The 19,747-nt window shown below is 47.7% G+C and overlaps 1 protein-coding gene across 4 annotated transcripts in view; it reads left to right on the top strand.

Annotated features, from left to right (window-relative positions):
• PUS10 (pseudouridine synthase 10) overlaps positions 1 to 7,114 on the top strand; it is a 236,160-nt gene extending 229,046 nt beyond the window's left edge. For all 4 annotated transcript variants that reach the window (XM_063918222.1, XM_063918221.1, XM_063918223.1 and 1 more), the window contains exon 18: positions 5,187 to 7,114. In XM_063918222.1, the coding sequence (XP_063774292.1) occupies positions 5,187 to 5,225 (39 nt within the window). In that variant the 3' untranslated portion in view covers positions 5,226 to 7,114. The remainder of the gene's footprint in view (positions 1 to 5,186) is intronic.
• Positions 7,115 to 19,747: the final 12,633 nt, after the last annotated feature.

The raw sequence follows: 19,747 nt of genomic DNA, 5'->3' as shown, positions 1-19,747 counted from the left end.
AACTGGATGGTTCGGTCAGACCAATTTTGAACTTGAAATCGTTGAACCCTTACCTGAGGGTGTTCAAATTCAAAATGAAGTCTCTCAGAGCAGTGATTTCAGGTCTAGAGGAGGGTGAATTCCTGGTATCCCTGGATATCAAGGATGCGTACCTCCACATTCCGATTTGGCCGCCACACCAGGCTTATCTGAAATTTGCACGGTTAGTCACTATCAATTTCAGGCACTGCCATTCGGCTTCTTCACAGCACCGATGGTATTCACCAAGGTGATGGCCGAGATGATGGTTCTCCTCTGCATACAGGGGGTGAACATAATCCAATATCTGGATGATCTGCTGATAAAGGCATCGTCCCGGGAGACGTTGTTGCAGTCCACTGTTCTCACGACTCTGCTCAGGGAACACGGTTGGATCCTGAACCTTCCAAAGTCACATTTGGAGCCGACAAGGAGATTGTCTTTTCTGGGGATGATCCTCGACACGGAAGTGCAGAGGGTGTTTCTGCTGGAGGAGAAAGCGTTGGTGATTCAAACAATGATCCAGCATGTCCTGAAGCCAATCCGGGTATCGGTTCATCAGTGCATTCGCCTTCTGGGGAAGATGGTTGCCTCCTACGAGTCTCTACAGTACGGAAGGTTTCATGCACGGTCCTTCCAACTGGATCTCCTAGATAAATGGTCGGATTCTCACCTACACATACACCAGAGGATACGTCTGTCGCCGAAAGCCAGGATTTCACTCCTCTGGTGGCTGCAAATGCCTCACCTTCTGGAGGGCCGCAGGTTCGGGATTCAGGACTGGGTCCTTCTTACCATGGATGCAAGTCTCCGGGGCTGGGGAGCAGTCACTCAGGGGGAAACCTTCCAAGGAAGGTGGTCAAGCCTGGAATCCAGTCTTCAAATAAACATTCTGGAACCATCTACAACGGTCTTCTCCAAGCAGCTCATCTTCTGCGAGATCGAGCCATTCAAGTGCAGTCAGACAATGTAACGACGGTGGCCTACATAAACCGACAGGGCAGAACAAAGATTAGAGCTGCATTGTCAGAGGTAACAAGAATCATCCTCTGGGCAGAAAAGCACGTGGTGGCGCTTTCTGCAATATTCATTCCGGGAGTAGACAACTGGGAAGCGGACTTCCTCAGCAGACACGATCTCCATCCAGGAGAGTGGGGACTCCATCCGGAGGTGTTCACGGAGGTAACCGATCTTTGGGGTGTACCTCAAATAGACATGATGGCCTCTGGTCTCAACAAGAAGCTTCGGAGGTATTGTTCTAGGTAGAGGGACCCGCAAGCCATGGCGGTGGACGCCCTAGTGACTCCGTGGGTGTTCCAGTCGGTGTACGTGTTCTAAAACTCATAAGGAGAACAAGAGTTCAGGCAATCCTCATTGCTCCAGACTGGCCAAGAAGGGCTTGGTACGCGGATCTTCTGGATCTACTGCTAGAAGAGCCAAGGCCTCTTCCTCTTCGGGAGGACCTGCTGCAGCAGGGGCCGTTCGCTTATCAAGACTTACCGCAGCTACGTTTGACGGCATGGGGGTTGAACGCCAGATATTAGCTCAGAAGGGCATTCCGAACAAGGTTATTCCTAACCTGATACAGGCTAGGAAAGTAGTAACGTCTAAACATTACCATCATATTTGGAAAAAATATGTATCTTGGTGTGAGTCCAAGAAGTTTCCTACAGTGGAGTTTCAACTAGGATGGTTTCTCCTCTTCCTGCAAGCAGGTGTGGATATGGGCCTGAGGTTGAGATCTGTAAAGGTCAAGATTTCAGCCCTATCCATTTTCTTCCAGAAAATATTGGCTTGCCTCCCTGAGGTTCAGACTTTCTTGAAAGGGGTCATGCACATCCAGCCTCCCTTTGTGCTGCCTACGGCGCCCTGGGATCTTAACGTGGTGTTACAGTTCTAATCGGATTGGTTCGAACCACTACCGGAGGTTGAGGTCAAGTTTCTCACGTGGAAGGCTGTCACTTTGTTGGTCTTAGCTTCTGTTAGACGTGTGTCGGAGTTGGGGGGTTTGTCTTGTAAGAGCCACTACTTGATCTTCCATGAAGATAGAGCTGAGCTCAGGACACGTCAGCAGTTCCTTGAGAAGGTTGTGTCGGCATTTCATATCAACCAACCTATTGTGGTGCCAGTTGCTACTGACTCCTCATTTTCATCAAAGTCCTTGGGTGTTGTAAGGGCTCTAAAAATCTATGTGAAGAGGACTGCTCGTCACAGAAAATCGGACTCTGTTTGTCCTGTATGATCCCAAGAAACTTGAGTGTCCTACTTCTAAGCAGACGATCTCTCGCTGGATCAGGTTCACTATCCAGCATGCATATTCTACGGCAGGATTGCCGTGTCCTACGTCTGTTAAGGCCCACTCTACTCGTAAGGTGGGTTCTTCCTGGGCGGCTGCCCGGGGTATCTCGGCTTTACAACTTTACCGAGCGACTACTTGGTCTGGGTCGAACATGTTTGCAAAGTTCTACAAGTTCGATACTTTGGCCTCTGAGGACCTGAAGTTTGGTCATTCAGTTCTGCAGGAGCCCCTGCGCTCTCCCTCCCGTTCTGGGAGCTTTGGTACATCCCCATGGTACTGATGTGGACCCCAGCATCCTCTAGGACGTAAGAGAAAATAGGATTTTAATAACCTACCGGTAAATCCTTTTCTCTTAGTCCGCACTTGCCCAGCGCTTCGTGATCCTGCAGTGGTTACTTAGTTCAGTACTGCTTAGTTCTTGGTTAAGAACTGTATTGTTACTTGGTTAAGTAATATTGGCCCTCATTCCGAGTTGTTCGCTCGCAAGCTGCTTTTAGCAGCTTTGCACACGCTAAGCCGCCGCCTACTGGGAGTGGATCTTAGCTTATCAAAATTGCGAACGAAAGATTAGCAAAATTGCGAATAGACACTTCTTAGCAGTTTCTGAGTAGCTCCACACTTACTCGGCATCTGCGATCAGTTCAGTGCTTGTCGTTCCTGGTTTGACGTCACAAACACACCCAGCGTTCGCCCAGACACTCCTCCGTTTCTCCAGCCACTCCCGCGTTTTTCCCAGAAACGGTAGCGTTTTTTCGCACACACCCATAAAACGGCCTGTTTCCGCCCAGAAACACCCACTTCCTGTCAATCACATTACGATCACCAGAACGAAGACAAAACCTCGTAATGCCGTGAGTAAAATACCTAACTGCATAGCAAATTTACTTGGCGCAGTCGCACTGCGGACATTGCGCATGCGCATTAGCGACTAATCGCACCGTTGCGAGAAAAAAATAACGAGCGAACAACTCGGAATGACCCCCATTGTTCAGCCGTTGCTGATTTTTCAAGCTGGTTAGCTCACACATACAAGGCGGTATGTGTGAGCTGGTGTGAATCTCGCCACTATCTGTGTAATATCCTTCTCTCGAAGATGTCCGTCTCCTCGGGCACAGTTTCTAGACTGAGTCTGGTAGGAGGGGCATAGAGGGAGGAGCCAGCCCACACTCTCAAACTCTTAAAGTGCCAGTGGCTTCTAGTGGACCCCCCATGGTACTAATATGGACCCCAGCCTCCTCTACGGACTAAGAGAAAATGATTTACCGGTAGGTAATTAAAATCCTATTTTTACATTGTTGGCCTATATAGGCACATCTTCTAGAGCAGGGCTGGCCAAACCGGTCCTCGAGATCTACCAACGGTTCACATTTTCCAGACCACCTAGCTGGTGCACAGGTGTAGTCATTACTAATTAAGATGTGATGCATTCATTCCTAACTGACAATTCTACAGATCTCCAGGAGGCCTGGAAAACATGTGCTGTTGGTAGATCTCGAGGACCGGTTTGGCCAGCCCTGTTCTAGAGTATCTGGTTCCCTGTCCCTGAATCACTCCATAATACAGTATTTGGTGCACAGTGCTCCCACAACAGTTCTTATTTTTACACAGTCCTTTGAGGGCTTTCATGCTTCTCATACCACAACTGTCAGTACTGAAGAGTCTTCTGTTTTTCCCGAGTGTCTTGCTGACTATTAACAAGTCTATAAGGCTCTCTCTATAAGCATCACTGGGCCGTCCTATTGTTTTCCCACTCACTAGCTCAATTGTTACTCAGTCCTTTCTTCTTTAGGTACCAGAAAATCTTCATATAAATGTTTAGAAAAAATTATTATTATCGTTATTCTCAGCAAATTCTGGGTAACTTTTCTCTGTTCATGCAGTACTGGTGCATGGTAATATTCAGTAATTCTATCTTTGGATGTGGACTGCTGACACAGTAACTTTCTAAAGCTTGTTGGATAACTTATGAATGTGTTTCCCTTCGGGTCATTGGCAGCATCTCTAGACAAGTTGTTTTTCTCAGATACATGTCGTTAAGCCTACTTGTTTCTGACACGGTCATGACGGAAGCCTCTGCTCAGACACTATGTTCCCGTGTTCATTATCCCTGGTCCGAGGCTTTAGTGTAAATAAGGGTATAAAGGAGTGCCAGCATTTGAAGAAATTAGTTATTACAGGTTGAGTATCCCATATCCAAATATTCCGAAATACGGAATATTCCGAAATACGGACTTATTTGAGTGAGACTGAGATAGTGAAACCTTTGTTTTCTGATGGCTCAATGTACACAAACTTTGTTTAATACACAAAGTTATTAAAACTATTGTATTAAATGACCTTCAGGCTGTGTGTATAAGGTGTATATGAAACATAAATGAATTGTGTGAATGTACACACACTTTGTTTAATGCACAAAGTTATAAAAAATATTGGCTAAAATGACCTTCCGGCTGTGTATAAGGTGTATATGTAACATAAATGCATTCTGTGCTTAGATTTAGGTCCCATCACCATGATATCTCATTATGGTATGTAATTATTCCAAAATACGGAAAAATCCTATATCCAAAATACCTCTGGTCCCAAGCATTTTGGATAAGGGAGACTCAACCTGTAGTACATTACAAGTAAAACTTTTTAAAAGAGTTTATAGAAAAATGTAAAATACTTTTGGAATTTTAGTTGTATTAACTGTCGTACATAGGCAGCAAGAAATTCATGGCTTCAGCAATAGTCCGAGTGTCAAGTATAATAACTTAGTACGGGGTGGAAGATAAAGTTATTCAATTCTACAAGTTTTAATACGTTAAACATAATTTAGCCATGTATTTTTTTAATTTTTTTCTCTTTTCTTCTTTTCTACATTCAGTCTGTAGATGTTGACTGGCCCCCAGCCTTGGATGATTGAGTATAAGTTGGACCCTGAACATACTTGGATCATGTTGATCTGTTGTTTTATTTTGTTTGTGTTCTGTAAATGGGTAGCAGTTGATTTACTGATGGACACACTACCGACGGTCATAATCCTGACAGACATTGACCGGCAGTCAAAATACAGACACGGTCAAAATACCGACATTCTTTATACCGACATGTTCAAAGCGCCGTTATAGTTAGATTACCAGCATTTGAAATGTCAAAATGCCGACATGCGTTTTTGAGGATTTTTTTGCCCAAAAACAGACATGTTCATACTTTACAATCCCAGTGGACCTGAAGGGGGAATAAATTAGTGTGCCGAGCGCAGTGAAGCACCGTGCCCGAAGCATGGCAAGCGCAGCGCTACGCTTACACGGTGTCCATGTCGACCTATGTCCACATTGACACAAAAAGAAACAGAAAAACTCATGTCAGTATTTTGAAATGTCGGTATTCTGACTGTCGGCATAATGAATGTCGGTATTTTGGCCGTATCTGTATTTTGACTTTCAGTCAATGGCTGTCAGGATTATGACCGTTGGTTTTGTGTCCGTCGGTAAATCATACTGAACCCATGTAAATGTATAACCCATTGTATTGCAATACTTACAGTATGTGTCTACTACAGTGGTTTCCAGACTTTTTTGCAAGTGTCCTGAGGCACCCCAGTGTGCCACGTCACACGGTTTGAGAACCACTGGTCTACTATACACAGAACTGAGAAGATAATTGTGAAAAAGGAAACAATTTATTTACAATAGATCAAAATGCATAGAAATGCCTGTTAAAATATTTGATAAGACTTCTTATGTCAACATATCAGTTATGGCAGCGTGTTACTTTGTTATGCACCTTTTCCCCCACCTCAGAGATCCCACGCAGAATGTGAAATTAAATACCAGTTAAGCCTTAAAATTCACCTGTTAATGCATGGGTAAATTTCATTTTGTTTAGGCCAGTTGTTCCCAAACGTGGTCCTCAAGGCATCCAAACAGTCCAGCTTTTAGGGGTGTCACTGTTTGTGCACAGATGGTACTGGTTAGGTAACCTGTGCCTAAGCATGGATATCCTTAAAACCTGGACTGTTGGTGCCTTGAGGACCACATTTGGGAACCACTGGTTTAGGCAATAAACGTAATATGGTTTTAGATGATTTGAGTACCATATTTAACTTTGGACTTTGCAATTTATATTGTAAGATGTTTTATTGTTTAATGTCCTCTTACAATGAGCTGCTATTTCAGAGACACTGAGCAGCTGCAGCTGTGGCATCGGGTGACTTTTGGGCATTTAAACCCCACCCAGGCTACAAAACTATAGAATGTTCTGTGAAAATGCTGCTCAGAGTGTCTTCCAGAACTGAATATCAATCATTTGTTTTTAATTCTCTCACTTTATTTTTCTTTGCTGTATAAAACGTATGCGCTTGATTTGTGCACTGTGCAAGAAGGCATTGGGGTATTTTTGTGCCAGGCTTCCTGTGCCTAAAGCTAAACCCAGCTGTCCATTTAGCAGCAATATGCATGCATAATGTGGAGGTAAAGGCTGATATCTGTTAATCTCCTTCACACTGTAGGTGTGTGCCGAAACAGACATTACTAGAAGACAATAGAGCCTTCCAGTAACAGTTTATAACTGAAAGTATAGAAATTTAGTCTTTTATTATAAATGGCAGTGATCAATCTTCCAGAAAGAAGATGACTCCGATTGACGAATATTAGCTTCTCCTATGGAATATGGAGTCACCATTTCTGCAGTGGAGGTCCTGACCTGTTTGGCTCTTGGTTGTCAGTTTATACTTCAGGGATGTGGCTGAGAACGACCAGTACAGTATGGTATATGTAATATAACAGTGAGAAATAAATTTGCTTAATTAGAGTATCTGGTGTCTGTAATGATTTGGATGATATTATAAAGGTATGGAATTAGCACAGACAATAAATTTAGGTAGGGCCTACAAGTTGTACGCAGGGCCATAACTAGTTGTGTGCGGAGTGTGCTCTGCACATAGAGCTACAGGGTAGGGGCGCTGTTGGCAGCATTATCTAATTACTTTTAATTGCAGCTTCCTCCATTTTTGAAGACCAGCATCTTATGACTGCCCCTGTCTTCTACCTCCACCGCTTTTGTTGCTAATACCAATATAGCATTCATGGACTTGACTTCTGGTGAGCTAAATGGCTCAGAAGACACTGGCTAGCACCAGAGCCAGATTTACACACAATATATGAGCCAAAGCGTACATCTGAACATTATACACAGGTATAGCAGTATTTTTAATTTTTTGAGTTTTGATCAGAGATATGTGGAAAAGATACAGACTTTTTTTTCTCCAGAGATTTGGCTATAAAAATCATTAGACTAATACAAAGAAGATATTTCAAACATACTCTCTGTATTTTTCATATACTTTATACAGTCAAAACCCTGGCGCAAACGTTAGTATGACAGGGAAGGCTATGCCTCACCCCACCGCACATTACTGATAGATAATAGGATTTTAATACCTACCGGTAAATCCTTTTCTCCTAGTCCGTAGAGGATGCTGGGGTCCACTTCAGTACCATGGGGTATAGATGGTTCCGCTGGAGCCATGGGCACTTTAAGACTTTTCAAGGCCCTTTATGCCCCTCCTCCAGACCTCAGTTATAGGAACTGTGCCCAGGGAGACGGACATTTCAAGGAAAGGATTTACTTTTATTCTAATGGTGAGATTCATACCCGCTCACACCTCAACCATGCCGCACAACATGGCATTCAACATGACACACGCCAACAGGCATGAACCATTTACAGCAACATGCTGAAAACAAATGAAACACAACTTGTATAACTATAAAGAACAAACTGCAGGTAAAGTATGCACTGGGTCGGGTGCCCAGCATCCTCAACGGACTAGGAGAAAAGGATTTACCGGTAAGTATTAAAATCCTATTTTCTCATACGTCCTAGAGGATGCTGGGGTCCACTTCAGTACCATGGGGTTATACCAAAGCTCCAGTACGGGCGGGAGAGTGCGGATGACCCTGCAGTACCGATTGACCGAATTTGAGGTCCTCATCGGCCAAGGTGTCAAACTTATAAAATTTTGCAAATTTGTTTGACCCTGACCAAGTAGCTGCTCGGCAAAGTTGTAAAGCCGAGACGCCCCGGGCAGCCGCCCAGGATGAGCCCACTTTCCTAGTAGAATGGGCCTTCACCGACTTCGGTACCGGCAAGCCTGCCATAGAATGAGCGTGCTGAATTGTCCAGCGCGCAATAGTCTGCTTAGAAGCAGGACACCCAATCTTGCAGGGAGCATACAGGACAGACAGAGCCTCTGTTTTCCGTAATCGAGCTGTTCTTGCGACATAGATCTTCAAAGCTCTAACCACATCTAGAGACTGTGACTCAGTGAAAGTGTCAGTAGCTACTGGCACCACAATAGGTTGGTTTATTTGGAAGGACGAAACCACCTTTGGAATAAATTGTTGACAAGTTCTTAACTCTACCCTATCTTCATGGAAGATCAGGTAAGGGCTCTTGTGAGACAAGGGCCCCCAACTCCGACACCCGCCTTGCGGATGCCAACGCCAAAAGCATCACCAAGTGGGAAAGTTCAATTCTATCTCCTGCAGAGGTTCAAACCAATCTGATTGAAGGAACTGCAACACCACATTAAGGTCCCATGGTGCCACTGGAGGCACAAATGGAGGCTGGATGTGCAGAACCCCTTTCACGAACGTCTGAACTTCTGGAAAGGAGGCCAATTGTTTTTGAAAGAAAACTGATGAGGCCGAAATCTGGACCTTGATTGACCCCAATCTAAGGCCCGCATCCACACCAGCCTGCAGAAAATGGAGAAAACGTCCCAACTCAAACTCTTCCGTAGGAGCCTTCTTGGATTCACACCAAAACACATATTTTCTTCAAATACGGTGGTAATGTTTAGACGTTACTCCTTTCCTGGCCTGAATAAGAGTGGGAATGACTTCCTTGGGAATACCCTTTTGGGCTAGGATCCGACGCTCAACAGCCATGCCGTCAAACGTAGCCGCGGTAAGTCTTGATACACACACGGCCGCTGTAGTAGGTCCTCTCGAGGAGAAAGAGGCCGAGGATCTTCTATGAGCAACTCCTGAAGATCTGGATACCAAGCCCTCCTTGGCCAGTCTGGGGCAATGAAGATTGCTCAAACTCTTGTTCTTATTATTATTTTGAGAACTTTTGGAATCAGTGGAAGTGGAGGGAAAACATATACCGACCGAAACACCCACCGGGTCACTAGTGCATCCACTGCTATTGTTTGATGGTCTCTCGACCTGGAACAATATCTCTGAAGCTTCTTGTTTAGACGAGATGCCATCATGTCTACTTGAGGAACTCGCCAAAACACTTGTCACCTCTGCGAAGACTTCTTGGTGGAGGCCCCACTCTCCTGGATGGAGATCGTGTCTGCTGAGGAAGTCTGCTTCCCAGTTGTCCACTCCCGGAATGAAAATTGCTGACAGAGCTCTAACATGTCTTTCTGCCCAGAGGAGAATCCTTGTCACCTCTGCCATTGCCGCTCTGCTTTTCGTTCCTCCTTGCCTGTTTATGTACGCGACTGCTGTTACATTGTCCGACTGGATCTGCACGGGATCTTGAAGAAGATGTACCGCTTGTAGAAGGCCGTTGTAAATGGCTCTCAATTCCAGAACGTTTATGTGAAGGCAGGCTTCCTGACTTGACCATTTTCCTTGGAAGCTTTCCCCCTGTGTGACAGCTCTCCAGCCTCGGAGACTTGCATCCGTGGTTATTAGGACCCAGTCGTGAATCCCAAACCTGCGTCCCTCTAGTAGGTGAGAACTGTGTAGCCACCACAGGAGCAAAATCCTGGCTCTGGGGGACAGGATTATTTTCCGGTGCATGTGTAGGTGGGATCCGGACCACTTGTCCAACAGGTCCCACTGGAATACTCTGGCATGAAATCAGCCAAACTGTATGGCCTCGTAGGCCGCTACCATTTTCCCCAACAACCGAATGCATTGATGGATCGACACGCTTGTTGGTTTCAATATTTGTTTAACCATTTTCTGGATTTCCAGAGCCTTTTCCACTGGAAGAAATACTTTCCGTACTTCTGTGTCCAGAATCATCCCTAAAAAGGACAATCTTGGCCCTCACAGTAAAGAAAAATCCAAACATACATTGGTCTACACAGAAAAAACAATCACATTGCTCCCCACATAAAACATGTTGCTCACACATAATCGCATTTCTCTGACGTCCTAAGTGGATGCTGGGGACTCCGTCAGGACCATGGGGATTAGCGGCTCCGCAGGAGACAGGGCACAAAAGTAAAAGCTTTAGGATCAGGTGGTGTGCACTGGCTCCTCCCCCTATGACCCTCCTCCAAGCCTCAGTTAGATTTTTGTGCCCGGCCGAGAAGGGTGCAATCTAGGTGGCTCTCCTAAAGAGCTGCTTAGAGTAAAAGTTTTGTTAGGTTTTTTATTTTCAGTGAGTCCTGCTGGCAACAGGCTCACTGCTACGAGGGACTTAGGGGAGAAGAAGTGAACTCACCTGCGTGCAGGATGGATTGGCTTCTTAGGCTACTGGACACCATTAGCTCCAGAGGGATCGAACACAGGCCCAGCCATGGAGTCCGGTCCCAGAGCCGCGCCGCAGACCCCCTTGCAGATGCCGAAGAGTGAAGAGGTCCAGAAACCGGCGGCAGAAGACTTTTCAGTCTTCATGAGGTAGCGCACAGCACTGCAGCTGTGCGCCATTGTTGTCAGCACACTTCACACCAGCGGTCACTGAGGGTGCAGGGTGCTGGGGGGGGGGCGCCCTGGGCAGCAATGAAATACCTATACTGGCTAAAAGATACATCACATATAGCCCCTGGGGCTATATGGATGTATTTAACCCCTGCCAGGTCTCAGAAAAACGGGAGAAGAAGCCCGCCGAAAAGGGGGCGGAGCCTATTCTCCTCAGCACACAGCGCCATTTTCCCTCACAGAAATGCTGGTGGGAAGGCTCCCAAGCTCTCCCCTGCACTGCACTACAGAAACAGGGTTAAAACAGAGAGGGGGGGCACTTATTTGGCGATATGATTATATATATTAAGATGCTATAAGGGAAAAACACTTATATAAAGGTTGTCCCTGTATAATTATAGCATTTTGGTGTGTGCTGGCAAACTCTCCCTCTGTCTCCCCAAAGGGCTAGTGGGGTCCTGTCCTCTATCAGAGCATTCCCTGTGTGTGTGCTGTGTGTCGGTACGTGTGTGTCGACATGTATGAGGACGATGTTGGTGAGGAGGCGGAGCAATTGCCTGTAATGGTGATGTCACTCTCTAGGGAGTCGACACCGGAATGGATGGCTTATTTAGGGAATTACGTGATAATGTCAACACGCTGCAAGGTCGGTTGACGACATGAGACGGCCGGCAAACCAATTAGTACCTGTCCAGGCGTCTCAAACACCGTCAGGGGCTTTAAAACGCCCATTTACCTCAGTCGGTCGACACAGACACGGACACTGACTCCAGTGTCGACGGTGAAGAAACAAACGTATTTTCCATTTGGGCCACACGTTACATGTTAAGGGCAATGAAGGAGGTGTTACATATTTCTTATACTACAAGTACCACAAAAGAGGGTATTATGTGGGGTGTGAAAAAACTACCTGTAGTTTTTCCTGAATCAGATAAATTAAATGAAGTGTGTGATGATGCGTGGGTTTTCCCCGATAGAAAATTATTGGCGTTATACCCTTTCCCGCCAGAAGTTAGGGCGCGTTGGGAAACACCCCTTAAGGGCCCTACACACTCGGCGATGCGCCGCCGAGGTGCCCGACGGCCGATACGGCCGACGAGCAACCCGGCGGCGGGGGGGCAGTGACGGGGGAGTGAAGTTTCTTCACTCCCCCCGTCACCCGGCTGCATTGAAGTGCAGGCAAATATGGACGAGATCGTCCATATTGGCCTGCATGCACAGCTGACGGGAGATCAGCGATGAACGAGCGCGGGGCCGCGCATCGTTCATCGCTGGAGTCTCCACACTGAAAGATATGAACGAGTTCTCGTTCATTTATGAACGAGATCGTTCATATCTTTCAGAATATCGGCATGTGTGTAGGGCCTATTAGGGTGGATAAGGCGCTCACACGCTTATCAAAACAAGTGGCGTTACCGTCTCCAGATACGGCCGCCCTCAAGGAGCCAGCTGATAGGAGGCTGGAAAATATCCTAAAAAGTATATACACACATACTGGTGTTATACTGCGACCAGCGATCGCCTCAGCCTGGATGTGCAGCGCTGGGGTGGCTTGGTCGGATTCCCTGACTGAAAATATTGATACCCTTGACAGGGACAGTATTTTATTGACTATAGAGCATTTAAAGGATGCATTTCTATATATGCGAGATGCACAGAGGGATATTGCACTCTGGCATCAAGAGTAAGTGCGATGTCCATATCTGCCAGAAGATGTTTATGGACACGACAGTGGTCAGGTGATGCAGATTCCAAACGGCACATGGAAGTATTGCCGTATAAAGGGGAGGAGTTATTTGGGGTCGGTCCATCGGACCTGGTGGCCACGGCAACAGCTGGAAAATCCACCTTTTTTACCCCAAGTCACATCTCAGCAGAAAAAGACACCGTCTTTTCAGCCTCAGTCCTTTCGTCCCCATAAGGGCAAGCAGGCAAAAGGCCAGTCATATCTGCCCAGGGATAGAGGAAAGGGAAGAAGACTGCAGCAGGCAGCCCATTCCCAGGAACAGAAGCCCTCCACCGCTTTGGCCAAGTCCTCAGCATGACGCTGGGGCCGTACAAGCGGACTCAGCTGCGGTGGGGGGTCGTCTCAAGAGTTTCAGCGCGCAGTGGGCTCACTCGCAAGTGGACCCCTGGATCCTACAAGTAGTATCCCAGGGGTACAGATTGGAGATTCGAGACGTCTCCCCCTCGCAGGTTCCTGAAGTCTGCTTTACCAACGTCTCCCTCCGACAGGGAGGCAGTATTGGAAACAATTCACAAGCTGTATTCCCAGCAGGTGATAATCAAAGTACCCCTCCTACAATAAGGAAAGGGGTATTATTCCACACTATATTGTGGTACTGAAGCCAGACGGCTCGGTGAGACCTATTCTAAATCTGAAATATTTGAACACTTACATACAAAGGTTCAAATCAAGATGGAGTCACTCAGAGCAGTGATAGCGAACCAGGAAGAAGGGGACTATATGGTGTCCCTGGACATCAAGGATGCTTACCTCCATGTCCCAATTTGCCCTTCTCACCAAGGGTACCTCAGGTTCGTGGTACAAACTGTCACTATCAGTTTCAGACGCTGCCGTTTGGATTGTCCACGGCACCCCGGGTCTTTACCAAGGTAATGGCCGAAATGATGATTCTTCTTCAAAGAAAAGGCGTCTTAATTATCCCTTACTTGGACGATCTCCTGATAAGGGCAAGGTCCAGAGAACAGTTGGAGGTCGGAGTAGCACTATCTCAAGTAGTTCTACGACAGCACGGGTGGATTCTAAATATTCCAAAATCGCAGCTGTCTCCGACGACACGTCTGCTGTTCCTAGGGATGATTCTGGACACAGTCCAGAAAAAGGTGTTTCTCCCGGAGGAGAAAGCCAGGGAGTTATCCGAGCTAGTCAGGAACCTCCTAAAACCAGGAAAAGTGTCAGTGCATCATTGCACAAGGGTCCTGGGAAAAATGGTGGCTTCTTACGAAGCGATTCCATTCGGCAGATTTCACGCAAGAACTTTTCAGTGGGATCTGCTGGAAAAATGGTCCGGATCGCATCTTCAGATGCATCAGCGGATAACCCTGTCTCCAAGGACAAGGGTGTCTCTTCTGTGGTGGCTGCAGAGTGCTCATCTACTAAAGGGCCACAGATTCGGCATTCAGGACTGGGTCCTGGTGACCACGGATGCCAGCCTGAAAGGCTGGGGAGCAGTCACACAAGGAAAAAATTTCCAGGGAGTGTGATCAAGTCTGGAGACTTCTCTCCACATAAATATACTGGAGCTAAGAGCAATTTACAATGCTCTAAGCTTAGCAAGACCTCTGCTTCAAGGTCAGCCGGTATTGATCCAGTGGGACAACATCACGGCAGTCGCCCACGTAAACAGACTGGGCGGCACAAGAAGCAGGAGGGCAATGGCAGAAACTGCAAGGATTCTTCGCTGGGCGGAAAATCATGTGTTAGCACTGTCAGCAGTGTTCATTCCGGGAGTGGACAACTGGGAAGCAGACTTCCTCAGCACGACCTCCACCCGGGAGAGTGGGGACTTCATCGGGAAGTCTTCCACATGATTGTGAACCGTTGGGAAAGACCAAAGGTGGACATGATGGCGTCCCGCCTGAACAAAAAACTGGACAGGTATTGCGCCAGGTCAAGAGACCCTCAGGCAATAGCTGTGGACGTTCTGGTAACACCGTGGGTGTACCAGTCGGTGTATGTGTTCCCTCCTCTGCTTCTCATACCTAAGGTACTGAGAATTATAAGACGTAGAGGAGTAAGAACTATACTCGTGGCTCCGGATTGGCCAAGAAGGACTTGGTACCCGGAACTTCAAGAGATGCTCACAGAGGACTCATGGCCTCTGCCGCTAAGAAGGGACTTGCTTCAGCAAGTACCATGTCTGTTCCAAGACTTACCGCGGCTGCGTTTGACGGCATGGCGGTTGAACGCCGGATCCTAAGGGAAAAAGGCATTCCGGAAGAGGTCATTCCTACCCTGGTCAAAGCCAGGAAGGAGGTGACCGCACAACATTATCACCACATGTGGCGAAAATATGTTGCGTGGTGTGAGGCCAGGAAGGCCTCACGAAGAAATTTCAACTCGGTCGATTCCTGCATTTCCTGAAAACAGGAGTGTCTATGGGCCTCAAATTGGGGTCCATTAAGGTTCAAATTTCGGCCCTGTCGATTTTCTTCCAGAAAGAATTGGCTTCAGTTCCTGAAGTCCAGAAGTTTGTCAAGGGAGTACTGCATATACAACCCCCTTTTGTGCCTCCAGTGGCACTGTGGGATCTCAACGTAGTTCTGGGATTCCTCAAATCACATTGGTTTAAACCGCTCAAATCTGTGGATTTGAAATATTTCACATGGAAAGTGACCATGATGTTGGCCCTGGCCTCGGCCAGGCGAGTGTCAGAATTGGCGGCTTTGTCTCACAAAAGCCCATATCTGATTGTCCATTCGGACAGGGCAGAGCTGCGGACTCGTCCCCAGTTTCTCCCTAAGGTGGTGTTAGCGTTTCACCTGAACCAGCTTATTGTGGTACCTGCGGCTACTAGGGACTTGGAGGACTCCAAGTTGCTAGATGTTGTCAGGGCCCTGAAAATATAGGTTTCCAGGACGGCTGGAGTCAGGAAAACTGACTTGCTGTTATCCTGTATGCACCCAACAAACTGGGTGCTCTTGCTTCTAAGCAGACGATTGCTAGTTGGATGTGTAGTACAATTCAGCTTGCACATTCTGTGGCAGGCCTGCCACAGCCAAAATATGTAAATGCCCATTCCACAAGGAAGGTGGGCTCATCTTGGGCGGCTGCCCGAGGGGTCTCGGCTTTACAACTTTGCCGAGCTGCTACTTGGTCAGGGGCACACCCTGGCTGAGGAGGACCTGGAGTTCTCTCACTCGGTGCTGCAAAGTCATCCGCACTCTCCCGCCCGTTTGGGAGCTTTGGTATAATCCCCATGGTCCTGACGGAGTCCCCAGCATCCACTTAGGACGTCAGAGAAAATAAGAATTTACTTACCGATAATTCTATTTCTCTTAGTCCGTAGTGGATGCTGGGCGCCCATCCCAAGTGCGGATTGTCTGCAATACTTGTACATAGTTATTGTTACAAAAATCGGGTTATTGTTGTTGTGAGCCATCTTTTCAGAGGCTCCGCTGTTATCATGCTGTTAACTGGGTTCAGATCACAGGTTGTACAGTGTGATTGGTGTGGCTGGTATGAGTCTTACCCGGGATTCAAAATCCTTCCTTATTGTGTACGCTCGTCCGGGCACAGTATCCTAACTGAGGCTTGGAGGAGGGTCATAGGGGGAGGAGCCAGTGCACACCACCTGATCCTAAAGCTTTTACTTTTGTGCCCTGTCTCCTGCGGAGCCGCTAATCCCCATGGTCCTGACGGAGTCCCCAGCATCCACTACGGACTACGAGAAATAGAATTATCGGTAAGTAAATTCTTATTTTTTCACCACTTAAATCCCATTGCTCCCCACATGAATTATTCACATTGTCCCCCCCCCCCCCCCCCCCATAAATCCTTATTCTCCCCACATAAATCCTATTGTTCCCCACAGGAGAAATAAAAATAAGATTTTACTTACCGGTAAATCTATTTCTCGTAGTCCGTAGTGGATGCTGGGGACTCCGTAAGGACCATGGGGAATAGACGGGCTCTTCAGGAGACAGGGCACTTCAAGAAAGAATTAGGATACTGGTGTGCACTGGCTCCTCCCTCTATGTCCCTCCTCCAGACCTCAGTTAAGGAAACTGTGCCCGGAAGAGCTGACAGTACAAGGAAAGGATTTTGGAATCCAGGGTAAGACTCATACCAGCCACACCAATCACACCGTATAACTCGTGATAAACTTACCCAGTTAACAGCATGAACAACAACAGAGCATCCGCTTGACTTAGGGCGTTGTATATGGCCCTTAGTTCCAGGATATTGATGTGAAGGCAAGTCTCCTGACTTGACCACAGACCTTGGAAATTTCTTCCCTGTGTGACTGCCCCCCACCCTCGGAGGCTTGCATCCGTGGTCACCAGGACCCAGTCCTGAATGCCGAATCTGCGGCCCTCGAGAAGGTGAGCACTCTGCAGCCACCATAGAAGAGACACCCTGGCCCTGGGGGATAGGGTGATCAGCCGATGCATCTGTAGATGCGATCCGGACCACTTGTCCAACATATCCCATTGAAAGTTCCTCGCATGGAACCTGCCGAAGGGAATGGCCTCGTATGACCCCACCATCTTTCCCAGGACTCGCGTGCAGTGATGCACCGACACATGTTTCGGTTTTAAGAGGTCTCTGACCAGTGTCATGAGTTCCTGAGCCTTCTCTGTCGGGAGAAAAACCTTCTTCTGGTCTGTGTCCAGAATCATGCCCAGGAAGGGCAGACGCGTCGTAGGAATCAGCTGCGACTTTGGAATATTCAGAATCCAGCCATGCTGTTGTAACACTTCCCGAGAGCGTGCTACGCTGTTCAGCAACTGCTCTCTGGACCTCGCCTTTATGAGGAGATCGTCCAAGTATGGGATAATTGTGACTTCTTGCTTTCGCAGGAGCACCATCATTTCTGCCATTACCTTGGTAAATATTCTTGGGGCCGTGGACAGACCAAACGGCAACGTCTGGAATTGGTAATGACAATCATGTACCACAAATCTGAGGTACTCCTGATGAGGTGGATAAATGGGGACATGAAGGTAAGCATCCTTTATGTCCAGAGACACCATAAAATCCCCCTCCTCCAGGCTTGCGATGACCGCTCTGAGTGATTCCATCTTGAACTTGAACCTTTTCAGGTATATGTTCAGGGATTTTAAATTCAATATGGGTCTTACCGAACCGTCCGGTTTCGGTACCACAAACATTGTCGAATAGTAACCCCTTCCCTGTTGAAGGAGGGGAACCTTTACCACCACCTGCTGGAGATACAATTTGTGAATTGCAGCTAACACTATTTCCCTCTCTATGGGGGAAGCTGGCAGGGCCGATTTTAGGTAACGGTGAGGGGGCATCACTTCGAATTCCAGCTTGTATCCCTGAGACACAATCTCTATAGCCCAGGGATCCACCTGTGAGTGAACCCACTTGTGGCTGAAATTTCGGAGACGCGCCCCCACCGGGCCTGGCTCCGCCTGTGGAGCCCCAGCGTCATGTGGTGGATTTAGTGGAAGCCGGGGAGGACTTCTGTTCCTGGGAACTAACTGTATGGTGCAGCTTCTTTCCTCTACCCTGCCTCTGGCAAGAAAGGACGCACCTCGGACTTTCTTGCCTTTTTGTGATCGAAAGGACTGCATTTGGTAATACGGTGCTTTCTTAGGTTGTGAGGGAATATATGGCAAAAAATTTGACTTTCCAGCCGTAGCTGTGGAGACCAGGTCCGAGAGACCATCCCCAAACAATTCCTCACCCTTGTAAGGTAAAACCTCCATGTGCCTTTTTGAGTCGGCATCGCCTGTCCATTGCCGAGTCCATAGGACCCTTCTGGCAGAAATCGACATTGCATTTATTCTAGAGCCCAGTAGGCTAATGTCTCTTTGGGCATCTCTCATATATAGGACAGCGTCTTTTATATGCCCCAGGGTCAGTACTATAGTATCCTTGTCCAAGGTATCAAGTTCCTCAGATAAGGTATCTGTCCATGCTGCTACAGCACTACACATCCAGACCGACGCAATTGCCGGCCTTAGTAGGGTACCTGAATGTGTATAAATGGACTTCGGGATACCCTCCTGCTTTCTATCTGCAGCATCTTTTAGGGTGGCCTTATCCTGTGACGGCAGGGCTACCCTCTTGGATAAGCGTGTTAAAGCTTTGTCTACCCTAGGGGAGGATTCCCAGTGTAACCTGTCCATTGGCAGGAAAGGATACGCCATAAGCATCCGTTTGGAAATCTGCAGTTTCCTATCTGGAGATTCCCAAGCCTTTTCACATAACTCATTTAACTCATGCGAAGGGGGAAAGGTCACCTCTTGCCTTTTTCTCTAACGTCCTAGTGGATGCTGGGGACTCCGTCAGGACCATGGGGAACAGCGGCTCCGCAGGAGACAGGGCACAAAAGCAAGCTTTTAGGATCACATGGTGTGTACTGGCTCCTCCCCCTATGACCCTCCTCCAAGCCTCAGTTAGGTTTTTGTGCCCGGCCGAGAAGGGTGCAATCTAGGTGGCTCTCTTAAAGAGTTACTTAGAAAAAGTTTTTAGGTTCTTTATTTTCAGTGAGTCCTGCTGGCAACAGGCTCACTGCATCGAGGGACTTAGGGGAGAGATTTTCAACTCACCTGCGTGCAGGATGGATTGGATTCTTAGGCTACTGGACATAGCTCCAGAGGGAGTCGGAACACAGGGCTCGCCCTGGGGTTCGTCCCGGAGCCGCGCCGCCGACCCCCCTTGCAGACGCCGAAGATGAAGAGGTCCGGAACCAGGCGGCAGAAGACTCTCAGTCTTCATCAGGTAGCGCACAGCACTGCAGCTGTGCGCCATTGTTGTCAGCACACTTCACACAGCGGTCACGGAGGGTGCAGGGCGCTGGGGGGGGGCGCCCTGGGCAGCAATGTATAATACCTGTGTGGCGAAAAATACATCACATATAGCCCTTGAGGCTATATGGATGTATTTAACCCCTCCCAGATATCTAAAACTCCGGAGAAGAAGCCCGCCGAAAAGGGGGCGGGGCCTATTCTCCTCAGCACACAGCGCCATTTTCCCTCACAGAAAGGCTGGTGGGAAGGCTCCCATGCTCTCCCCTGCACTGCACTACAGAAACAGGGTTAAAACAGAGAGGGG

The sequence above is a fragment of the Pseudophryne corroboree genome, chromosome 4 (assembly GCF_028390025.1).
Source record: "Pseudophryne corroboree isolate aPseCor3 chromosome 4, aPseCor3.hap2, whole genome shotgun sequence".
Classification (NCBI taxonomy): Eukaryota; Metazoa; Chordata; class Amphibia; order Anura; family Myobatrachidae; genus Pseudophryne; species Pseudophryne corroboree.
The sequence above is the reverse complement of the archived record's forward strand: the minus strand, read 5'-3'. Positions and strand labels throughout refer to the sequence as shown.